The sequence below is a fragment of the Solanum tuberosum genome, unplaced genomic scaffold (genome assembly GCF_000226075.1).
Source record: "Solanum tuberosum cultivar DM 1-3 516 R44 unplaced genomic scaffold, SolTub_3.0 scf00062, whole genome shotgun sequence".
Taxonomy (NCBI): Eukaryota; Viridiplantae; Streptophyta; class Magnoliopsida; order Solanales; family Solanaceae; genus Solanum; species Solanum tuberosum.
This window is the reverse complement of record NW_006238987.1, coordinates 1,877,760-1,889,213: the sequence shown is the minus strand read 5'-3', so window position 1 is coordinate 1,889,213 and position 11,454 is coordinate 1,877,760. Positions and strand designations below refer to the sequence as shown.

At 34.7% G+C, this 11,454-nt stretch overlaps 2 protein-coding genes across 3 annotated transcripts in view; both read left to right on the top strand.

Annotated features, from left to right (window-relative positions):
• Positions 1–3,019, top strand: LOC102599678 (probable F-box protein At1g65740). Its single transcript, XM_006345092.2, has 2 exons — positions 1–567; positions 766–3,019. The coding sequence occupies exons 1-2, from the start codon at positions 141–143 to the stop codon at positions 1,359–1,361; spliced, it is 1,023 nt and encodes a 340-aa protein (XP_006345154.1). The 5' UTR covers positions 1–140; the 3' UTR covers positions 1,362–3,019.
• Positions 3,020–4,675: 1,656 nt separating this feature from the next.
• LOC102599135 (putative pre-mRNA-splicing factor ATP-dependent RNA helicase DHX16) overlaps positions 4,676–11,454 on the top strand; it is a 19,455-nt gene continuing 12,676 nt past the window's right edge. Inside the window, exons 1-11 of one of the 2 annotated variants that reach the window (XM_006345090.2) lie at positions 4,676–4,891; positions 6,295–6,394; positions 6,466–6,599; positions 6,709–6,906; positions 7,029–7,106; positions 7,211–7,297; positions 8,378–8,411; positions 8,529–8,583; positions 9,704–9,763; positions 9,902–9,973; positions 10,563–10,626. In XM_006345090.2, the coding sequence (XP_006345152.1) occupies positions 6,301–6,394; positions 6,466–6,599; positions 6,709–6,906; positions 7,029–7,106; positions 7,211–7,297; positions 8,378–8,411; positions 8,529–8,583; positions 9,704–9,763; positions 9,902–9,973; positions 10,563–10,626 (876 nt within the window). In that variant the 5' untranslated portion in view covers positions 4,676–4,891; positions 6,295–6,300. Of the gene's footprint in view, positions 4,892–6,294; positions 6,395–6,465; positions 6,600–6,708; positions 6,961–7,028; positions 7,107–7,210; positions 7,298–8,377; positions 8,412–8,528; positions 8,584–9,703; positions 9,764–9,901; positions 9,974–10,562; positions 10,627–11,454 lie in introns of those variants that run through there. The other variant, XM_006345091.2, reaches the window with a different exon arrangement.

Below are 11,454 nucleotides of genomic sequence, written 5' to 3'. Positions count from 1 at the left end.
AAAATTAAGGACAAAATTTACAAACTTGAATAACATGCCTACAAATTGATATTAGATATCGGTTCACCAAATCTAGGGATTTCTCGTTAGGTTATTATATAAGGCGGCTGGGATCGGAACGGGTTGAGATAGATTTGTCGATGGCGCAAAAGATGCCTGATTGGTCGGAAATTCCACTTGATCTGTTGGTTTCGATAGGTAGATGTTTGAATCTGATTGAAGACTACCTGAATTTTGGCTCTGTCTGCAAATCCTGGCACTCTGTGGCCACCAAGAACAATTTTAACAATGACTTGTGTAGAGCTCCTTGGCTAATGCTAGCGGAGGAAGAGGATAATGAGGTTCGGAAATTCTTCAGCCTCTATAATGGCATGATTTTGAACAAGAGGATCCCCAAAGCTAGCAGAAAACGATGTTTGGAGTCTATGGGTTGGCTTATCACGGTAGGAGAAGAGGGTGAAATTAGTCTGCTACATCCCTTCTCTGGTGTTCAGATTGAATTACCCCATCAAAATACAACAGTAGACTACCTCAATCATGAGATTGACCCACGGACTTGCTTTATTGGTAAGGCAATTTTATCAGCTAGTCCTTCTCACACATCCGACTACCTTCTCATGGTCATTGACGGAAACCAGAGGTTCCTCAGTTTCTGGAGACCTGGAGATATTAGATGGACTAGAGTTAAATGTGAAGGAATCAAGTACTGTTCTTTTACTGATATGATATTTTTTAATGACCAAATTTATTCCGTGGATTATTCAGGCTGTCTATTAGTTTGTGATGTTGCTGATGTTGTTGGCCCTGAACTCACTAAATGTCATATTCTAGCTCAGATACCAACGGAACCTCAAGATATGCCAGAGCACGTATACATTCTAGAATCACTAGGATCATTATTTGTAATTGCGCGATATGGTGTTCAACTTAGGTTAGTCCAAGATGATTGCGACAGGGTTCCATTAACGATCATCCCAATCATACAAATCATCCAAGAAGAAGAAGAAATAAGAGAAGATATGGTTTGTGAGGATATAACATATGGGACAACAAATTTTCGAGTTTTCCAGGTTGATTTAGCTGCTGTCAAAATGACAGAAACCAGGGAATTAGGGGACGCAGCTTTTTTTCTAGGTGCTAATGCCTCTCTTTCAGTCCAAGCTTCTCGATGTCCAGGAATCAAGCCCAATCATATTTATTTTACAGAAGATTTTTATGAAACATACCTCTCCTATGAAGAAGGAGGAGGCTTGGACATGGGGGTGTTCAACTTAGCAGATGGCAGCATCCAGCCGCACTACAACGGTGTTTCCCTTAGTCGTTTTTGTCCTCCAACTTGGGTAACACCAACTCCGTATTGAGTCATACATACTCATCCTTTATTTATTCTGTTTGTTAGGTTACTTTTTAAGCTTTTAATTTAAATAATTACTGTCATTTACTTTCAAAACTGGTTGATGTACCTTTCTTATTTTCATATAATTGGACAAAATATAACCAATTCGTTATTATACTTCCGCTACTGGAAATTGTTCAAGATCTAATGATCCTCAACTGGATAGATGAACTTTTCTTTCTTCTTCTTCTTTTCCTTCCTGTAATGAACTGAAGAGAAAGAAGTTGCCCGACCTGATATTGAGATGTAGTCACCATTATACAATTTATATAAAACTGAAAGTTATAATTTTATATAAAACTGAAAGAATTAGGCGGTGTTACCATCCTCTACCTGTCTATAGAAAAGAAGGAGAGTATACGATGCTTTCTCTTACTATGCTTTAATTTTTTAAGTGTTTTGAAACTAATTCTTCAACTGCTTGAAGTCCTAATATAGTGAGTTTCGCGCAGAAAGACCAAAATATATGACGTAGATGTGTGTGATGATTGAAGAGACTGTCTAGTGATGCTTCCTTTGAATGTATCCCCTCTGAATCCTCTTCTTGATATATATATATTTTATTATATATCCTTTGAACTTATCCAACCCATCCCAGTGACCGATGTTTCAACAGCTTCGACCTTGTAAGAACTTTCATGTATTCCTTCCCCAGCATATCTAGCTGTAGCTTAAAGTAAATCCTTGAATCTCAATTTCTTCCCCAAGAGAAACTGAGAAAAGTTGATGAGACCTGTTGTGAACTCTGTGAGTGACTTTGCAGAGAGAATATTATTTGAGGGATTCAGGTGGAGTGTGGGCGTGCTTAGTGCCTGAAAATACAACTTGTTATAACTATAGGAGAAGTCCGTAGAGCATATTCAGACGGAAGTTGCGATTTCAATCTTTGCTCTAAGCCTCTTCTGTTTCTCAATCTCAAGAGACAACCCGTGTCTTTGGAGGAGGGTGTATAGTGGGGCGCTGAGTTGTTCGAGGTGGCAGAACATCCAGCACATATGACTAAGGTGAGCCTACGCAATTCCTGTTTGTAAGAGTCGTGAAAGCACAAGATTTGCCTTCTAAAGATACCACAGGAAGTCTTGAGATGGTTTATATTGTTAGAGGTAACCGTTTGATTTCACTTTTCTTATGTTGTACAACAACAATATATAGTTGTCGTTTTACAACAATAATATGTAGCATACCTTGCTTGATTTCCATTTTTATCTTTGAAGTCACTTTTTATTCCCATCAACTTACACCAAGTATCCCAACAAAAGACTGTTATCACTGATATCTCATTCGGAGGAAGAGAGACAACAAATCAAACTGGAAATTATCTAGCAAGAAATTTTTGAAAATTCGGATCTTAAAGGAATAGAAATCTCATATGAAAGCTAATAAGTTGAAGGCATTACAGAGAGCTGCTGCTTCAACAGCTCTTATCAAGTGTGCTTGATGGTTACTACAAAGAGCATAGAACAGCTTTGTAAGTTATTGGTATATCTTTTTCTATTGTAAAAGTGTTAGTGGCAAAGTTTTCACTAAATGCTTGTATACACTTTATTTTTGAATGTTTACAGACTTACAGAAATGATAAGTTTTTCCATGTTTGCACGAATCGAAGATTAACAATATGAGTAATTGGCCTAACGATTTTCAGAGTTTATTTTTCTCTTTAGCTTTTGATGGAACACTTTTTCATATCCAAGTAAGTATAATTTTTCAATCCCCATATTATGTTTGGCTTATTCCTTATATGGTATCTCAACTCTATTTTGGTGGTATTAGAGGTCTCTATGATTGTTGATAATGCATAACGTAATTTTATGGTTATAACATAGACTGCTACTCCCAAAAATAACAATAATATCGCAACTAGTGTAATACCACAAGTGAATGATGTGAAATTGGTGAAGTGTACTAAAATATTATCTCTATCCATAATTTTTATGGGGTAAAAAGGTTATTTTAAATAAACTTTCGACTCGAAACGAGTGTAATCAAAGCACAAGTAACGACAATACAAGATTAACAAAGAAAATGAAACATGTAATAGTAAAAAATGAAGCGATAAAATACAAACTATAATAATACTACTAAATTAGGAGATCAAATGAGAAAAATAGTCTAGCCCCTATCTTTCTCACATAAAAATAAGAAAAATTCGCTACATACCTTCCTATCTTGGATCATGTATTAATAAGTTGGAGATGTATTGTGTCTTGTCTAATTACTTTCATATATAGTTTTTTTCGTCCTATCCCCCTCTCATAATATCTGGTATAGCGAGCCTCTCAAATTCTTTTTGATGTATCCATACACATGTATCCACACCCCTTCTCTTTATATAATAATCACATATTCAAATAAGTTCAATCTCAATTTTCTTATTTTGTTTGCCATGGAGGTAATTCCAAAAAACCATTTTAAAAATATAGAGAAAATAACATAATTATAGTTCTTCATGTTTGAGGCAGATTCAAAAATTATCCTTTCAATATTTTTTATATTTATAAGCGACTTTGATTCTTAAAGTTCATCAAATCAGTATCTTTGATTTCTATCAAATAATAATAATAATAATAATAATAATTAACAAATGCAAAATATTAGATTTAATGAAAAAAATGTTTTAACATGGACTCACATTTGGAGGTGTATTATATTGTTTTACTATTCTTAGTACACTTTAGAATTGTAGCCTGCGCTAGCACGGATCTAATATATGTTAACTTTTTTTGTCTTAATTTATGTGATATAAATAAAATATGAGAGTCGAGCAATTTTTTTATATAATTTATAAATATTTTAAGTTATTAATTATTGTGATTTATAGTATTTTTATATAATTTTTAAATAATACATGTAATTCTTTCTGTCTCAATTTATATGGCACCGATAGAATTTCGAGATTCAATCAAACTTTTTATTTCATTTAATGTTTTTAGTAGTCAATATTATGATTTATAATACTTTTATGTCACTTTCAAATAAGATAGGTCACTCCTTCTATCTCAATTTATGTTTATGTAAAACTAATAGACAAGAGTCAATCAATTTTTTTATGTCTTTTAAATTGTTAATTATTGTTATGTGGCACAAAAAAACTTGGAAGTCAATCAAATTTTTATATATTTTAATTATTGTGATTTATAATATTTTTACGTAATTTCTAAATATTTAAGTTATTAAAGATTTTTTAAAAATATTTAAGTGACTAAAATGCCCCTTAATAAATTGCTTAAAGGTGTACATATAAAGGATGATTAATCTACCGAAAGCATAAATGATTATTTTCGTTAATTTCTCATAGAAAGTAAATCACAGAGTTTGGGCAAGCAAGCTCCATTAAGCCCCATTCGGAGTTTCAAAATTTACAGGCCAAAACCCTTCTACCGGTTCCTTGACGGAGCACAGTTTCCGTTGGCCCGCCAATTTCAAACGCCGCCGGACTTGTCGACTCTTCCGTTGAACTTGATTCCTTATCTCCGGTGAATTTCTGGCAATTTATTGGTAAGTTCCCAATCCTTCTATGTCGCTAGACCTATATATCCCTTTCCCAGGTTGCAATAGACAAAACCCTAGTTCACTTGTTTCTTGTATGTTATTTTACGAGATAACTTCTTGATTTGTTCTTGATTTGTTTTACATGTGTGATGGCTTTACAATGTGATAGTGAACTCAACACGGTTCAATTAGTTCTCAATCTCTTCCTTTCTGAATATGTACTTCAAGAGAAATCAAGAAAATGAAAGATGAATGTTTATCATCGTACTATGATGTTCAATTCTTCATAAGAAACTTATATTTTTAAGTAAGTCACCAAATCTTTCTAGATATATCAGATAATGGGTTTCAGTCCCGCCAATTCAATAGTGTTTACATGTAAATTGCTTTGTGTCAACAGGGTTTTGATTTTCCAGCTTACAGTGTTTAGTGTTAATGTATTAATGAAGTTGCAAGTATGTTAATTTTATCAGCTAGTAGTTGTATAGTCTTTATTGTCGACTAATCCACGTGAGTTATTCTAGAGGGGCTATAGTTTAGCTATTTGCAATGGACCTTCTGGATTATGAGATTTGACTACTTGAAATGGTAAATAAGGAATTTTGCTTTTGATTCTACCACCTCTTATTATCATTGAACTCTGATGGAAATTAGTTTATTTTCCCTCTCCTTAAAATAGGGGGTTTGAAAAATGGAGTTGACATTTATTATCTAGTTAGTCTCTTGTTGAGATTTTTGATTTTTTAACATACGGTTTAAACTACCTTATGGGTCCTTTGTGATGTTGTTCTGCACTCAATTAGTGTATTCTTGAAGGACAGTCCTTGATTTGGTGGCCTCACTTTACTGGTATTTTTTCCTGACTTTTTTGCATGACAGACAATGAACCACTGCTTATGATTTATGGCATTCTGATTGAAATTTTAATACACAAAATACTGTCTGTAGTATTTCAAGCTGAAAAGTTTGTTTTATTACAATAAGGAATGCACCTAAGTATGGTTGCAAATGAGTGGTTGGGTAGAGTTTGTGCGAGTTAAAAATGGGTCACAGCCCAATCCATCCATATTTGTAGGTCAAAAATGGGTTGGGTGACTAATGGGTTGACCCATTTTATACATATATGAGAAATCATTTTATTTTTAATGAGGAATATGTCACCCAAATAAGAGATATAAGAACTATAATGATATAGAAGAACTTAGATAATAAACTTACTTCAAAAGCAATTGAAATAACTCAAAATTACCTTTGGAATTGTACGGGTACAATTTAAGATCAAAAGACTCTTTCCAGCATGTTATGTCGAGGATCCATAATGGAGAGGTAGGAACTCTAGCAATGTTGATACAAAGATGCATATTAGTAAATCTAACTTCCATTGTTGTGTATTTTGTTGCCTAATGCAGTAAAAAATGGGATCTGAATTGAGGATGTGGGTTTCAGACAGATTGATGTCTCTCTTGGGGTACTCACAGTCCACAGTTGTCTCTTATGTTCTTAATCTGGGTATGTCTTCTTCTTACATTTTAATAAACAATTGTTGTGGCAACATTGTTCATAATATCATTTTCATGCAGCTAAGAAAGCTTCGTCAGCTGCCAATCTAACAAATCAGCTTGTAGATGATATGGGTATGTCATCCTCTAGTGAAACAAGAGTTTTTGCTCAAGAGATTTTTGAGAGAGTTGAACGCAAGACGACCGGGCCAAATGTTAGTTTCTCTTGCAATTTCAGTAATTTCATAGGGTTGGACTAGCAAGAATTCTTTTGGTAAAACATTGTGCTTCATCTCATAACACTTGGTGCCTCTTGTTCACCAGCTATATTTACAACAAGAAAGGGAGGCTGCCATGTTGGCGAGGAAACAAAAGACATACTCACTTTTGGAGGCTGATGATGAAGATGAAAATATTGTTGGTGTGGAAAGTAATTCCGTTCCTTCTCAGACTAGGAAAGAGGATACCCGTACAAAGAAGTTTAGGAAGAGGGTTGAGACCCATGAAGACGAAGATGATGAGGCATAGTGCTTATACTCTTCTTCTTCTTGATAGAATTCAGTTTTATTTCTGATGGTAAGCTGCTGTAATATTGAATCTTGTTTTAACAAGTTGCTTTGTTTTGACTGAATATGATGGTGCAGGTAGTTAGGGATGAGGAGGATGATAGACGGGTTCGGAGACGAACTTCCCAAGACCAAGATGACAGTGACAACTCTGAGGTACAACATATGGTGTATTGTTTTGAGTTTCTTGCTTGTTCACCTTTCTCTATACTCAGAAATCCCGATCCACTTGACGTTAACTGCATGTTTTTCGGTTGCAGTCGGAAGAAGAAATACTTCGGGACCAAAGAGAGAGGGAGGAGTTAGAACGACATATCAGAGAGCGAGATGCTGCCGGGACTAGAAAGGTGAGCAATCTTAACTTTGTTTGAACCTCTGTGTGCTTAGATACCAGGCAGTGCTTTTATGATTTGAATTCGCTGTCAGTTTGTTTTCGGTGGAGAGGAATGTTCAAGTAATTGGTAGATAAATCTATTAGTTCATGACCGTTTTAGAGTTGTAAAACTGAAGCGCGGATGCACTCTCGACATTTAGAGATTGGTCCCTTACAATTACAAATATAGTGGGGTCGTCTTGTGGATTTGACTATTTTTAAGCATCTTAAACCAGCAACAACAAACACACAACAACTATGCCTCAATGCTAACAAATTTGGATCAGCTGTATGAACCCTCACTGGCCATGTTCCCCAATTTAATTTATCTCAGGCCAACCTATGTGAGGATTCATCATGCATTGACTAGTTTGGCTAGTTTTACACTAACAGCCTACCACAACCCTCGTCCTTTTCCCGGGCTTGGGACTGGCGATGTGAGCAAGCTCACAATGGTGGAGTTACGCATCTGAAACGAGCAATGCAATTGTAGATAAAGTTTTTTTATTTGAACGCCTTTGTTTCTTTTAATTTTAGAAGTGTAAAACTGTGGCATATATTCACTAGGTATTTCTGTGTTTTATTTGCTGTCATATTCATCATCTTCTAATAGGTTGCCAGTCTGAGCATCACATGCTTTGATTGTGTTTTCTTTTGCATCTTTGTAGTACCTTCTTGGTACTAGCCTTAGTAAACACTTCATCTTAAAAAAATAAAAGGAAGAAGCTTTGATTGTTTTTTGCGTTGATATCGCTAATTCTTTAAAGGCCTCTCTTGATTAGTTGGACTTTTCATTTTGAAAGCGGTAAAATGGAGGTACGTATGCACCCGTATTTTCTGTGTTATTTTACTATTGTACATCATTTGTGATAGGTTTAGTTGGAATATCACACTCCTTTTTGTGTTTCTGCTTTAACATATTTACTAAACTTCTTGTTCAAATCATCTGATATGATTTCGTTTGTGTCTATTAATGAAGGTCAGACTTGTTTCTTGTATGCCAACATTAACTTATCGTCTTTGTTCTAATGCGGTATTTTGTCTTCAATAACAGTTGGCAGAGCCAAAATTAACAAGGAGGGAGGAAGGTACCTTACTGTCGTTACAATTCTTGCTGTATATTTATTTGTTTATTTTTCCTGTTTTTCAGTAGAAAGAACAGTTTATGCAAATGAGCTCACTCACTAATAATTAATAAATGACAGAAGAAGCAATCAGGAGGGCTGATGCATTGGAGCAAGATGACATTGGATCTTTAAGGTTAATCACCATACAATCTGGTTCAGTATTCTATTATTATCTTGTATCTTACAAAAAAAATTCTTGCTATAGTAACCACGTAGATCCATCCTTAACTTGGAATACCTCGTCTTTGTGGTTCTTTTACTTGTCTATTTTATTCAAAGGAAGTAATTGAAGTGTATTTGAGTAGTTAACATATAAAAAAGAAAAGAAGAAGAAAGAAATGGGAGGTAGATTAAATAGGTCTTGTAGTTCCAATGTTGTTGATCTTGGGAAAACATAATTTTACTTGGTGGTAGATATGATAATAAGGGATTTAAATTGGAGCCTTTTGACTTTCTTTGCGTAGAGCTTGGATGTCAATTTTTTGGTTATTTGAATATTTCACTCTTAAAGAAGAATCAAACAATAGATAGATCTGCTGCGGTATATCAGTTAAATTTCAATTCAGGCTTGTCTGCACTGCAGACAATTTGATAAGTATGTGCAGATTAAGAACTCGGTTAACCAAAGTCATTTGTCAAATCATCCTGACTATTTAGTTTGCATCAGAAGTATTGATGGAACAGTAATTTTTTTTAATATGGAATGCATCTGTCTAAATAATCTCATACTTCTTTCATTCTAAACAAGTTAAAGAAGATTTGATGGTGTTGCTCTTCAAGCAACTTTTCTTTCTTTTTATCTTCTCTACTCTCCAACTCGTGGTGTTTCATCCGTTGTCCTTTATTCTTCATAAAAACAAAGAATAAAAGATGAGTATTTTCTTCTACTGTCCTTTTTAATACCCATGAATTGTTGAACATCAAGATATGGGAGTTCATATTTGAATTTCCAATGCATCCGGTGGGGGTTTGTGCCCTCAGTGTGACGCGTGCCTGACAACACCAGTTCATGACAATCCCATCTCCTCTTTAAGTTCTTGCATCTCAGAGTTGAGAGGAGAGGTAGTACTACGGACAGAAAAAGACACATCGTTGCGTTTTGTACTAGAGAACTATTTTCCTATTCATCAATTCTAGGGTCGGTTAGGTATATAATTGAGGAGCACTTGGTGTTAATGCATAACAAGGTCTTGTTGAAAATAGACTGATATTATGTTATTGATTGAATTACTCTCACACATTATTTGATCCAGGAAAGTTTCAAGACGAGAATACTTGAAGAAAAGGGAGCAGAAGAAGCTAGAGGAACTCCGGTATTTACATGACTGTACATTATAGCTTACACCATCACTTATTATATTGAAGTAAATTACATTGTTCTATGTGATATAATCTAAAAATATTTCATTCTGGTTACTGGTCAATGTCTAACCATATTTGTGGTATTCCAGAGACGATTTAGAAGATGAACAATACTTGTTTGAGGGAGTGAAGCTGACAGAAGCAGAAGAACGTGAGCTAAGGCAAGGAAATACACTTTCCCCCCTTGTTTTGATGCTCATTCCGGAATTATTCTTAATTGGAGATTTTGTTTTTACTGATTCTTCTTGCAATTGATTATATAGTGAATTCACTCCGTGGCACTTGTATATTTCATGCCTTGTTTGTTTCTACTTAGAGATTGCATGATGTGAAGAGCATCTACTGTTTTGGTATTGAATCCTAAAGTGCCTCGTGTTTTTCATTCTCTTCTAGGAGCTTATAGATGGATGGGGGTATACATGCTTATCTTTCCTGCTTCAGTGGAAGTCCTAATTCTAGTTAACATGAAATCATCTAGTGTTTTTCATCAGTTGTCTTTTTGGTTATGAAATTCAAATTCCTGTGATCATTCAGAGTGATAAATTTCATCGTTCCCTTATGATATGAAGATTCTGATGATTACTTACTGAATTCTTGTGAACGTGGAGTTAGTGCCTTTCTGCATTTTCCTTTTTTTTTGTGTGTGGGGGGGAGGGGGGGGGTGTCCATTCTTCTCAATAGGCTCTGGTTGAATGTAGGATTGCTTTGTATATGCATACTGTTGTGTACTCAGGACCTGTACATTTGCAGATATAAGAAGGAAATATATGAACTTGTTAAGAAGCGATCAGAAGATACCGGTGACATGGACGAGGTAATTAATATTCTGAATATTTTATCACTTCCAAGAACACGTTTCATTACATTCGTTATTTTATTGTCTCTGTCATTTATTGCTTTGATTTATTGCTTGTCATAGTCTCTAGTATCTCCGTTGTTTTCCCTCTCCCACAACATACAGACAAAAAGTAAAAAAGAAAAATGAGGTCTAGGTATCACTGTCTCTTTGTCTATTGTTTCCTATGAGTTGTTTATTGCTTTGATCCAATAAAAGCTACATCTGGGTACTTCTACCTAAAAGATGAGCTTTCCTTGCGCTAATCTTCCTTTATGAAAGACTTTTTTTTATCCCATAACAATATTGTTTCCTTGTATATTCTCTTAAGGCTTGATAATAATTTTGTAAACTTGAGGAATAGCCTTTTATCCATTCCTTATTGCTTTTTGATGCACCCACGAGGTTCGTATATATATAGATGAGGCAATGTCATTTTTAGGAAATTATGTCTTTTTTTATTGTTTTCTGCTTTTACTGTTTTAGTGTACTTCTTGTATTCAGATGTTTTTTTGCCCTTTGTAAATAAAATTTGTTACTTTATGAAAAAAACCTTCTCTTAAAGCTTGAGTGCAGGTAAATTCAGAACTTCGATGAAAAGGCTTAACTTCTGGATTTGTTGTCTAAATTATGTGTTTCTTTCATTGTTAAATAATGGATGATTTTACCTTTTTCACGAAGGCCTCCTTAAAAGTATCAAGAATTGGAAAAGAAAACCTCAAATGTTGTTCTCACTCTTTCCTTTTCTGAATATACTCTACGATATTGTTTTTTTTTTTTTTTTTGGGGGGGGGGGGGGGTGCACTG

Excerpts from the sequence above, each read along its gene's own strand:
- LOC102599678 (XM_006345092.2), top strand. The coding sequence starts at position 141 with ATGGCGCAAAAGATGCCTGATTGGTCGGAAATTCCACTTGATCTGTTG. Across the intron at positions 568-765 it reads CCCACGGACTTGCTTTATTG|GCTGTCTATTAGTTTGTGAT; the intron begins GTAAGGCAATTT and ends TGGATTATTCAG.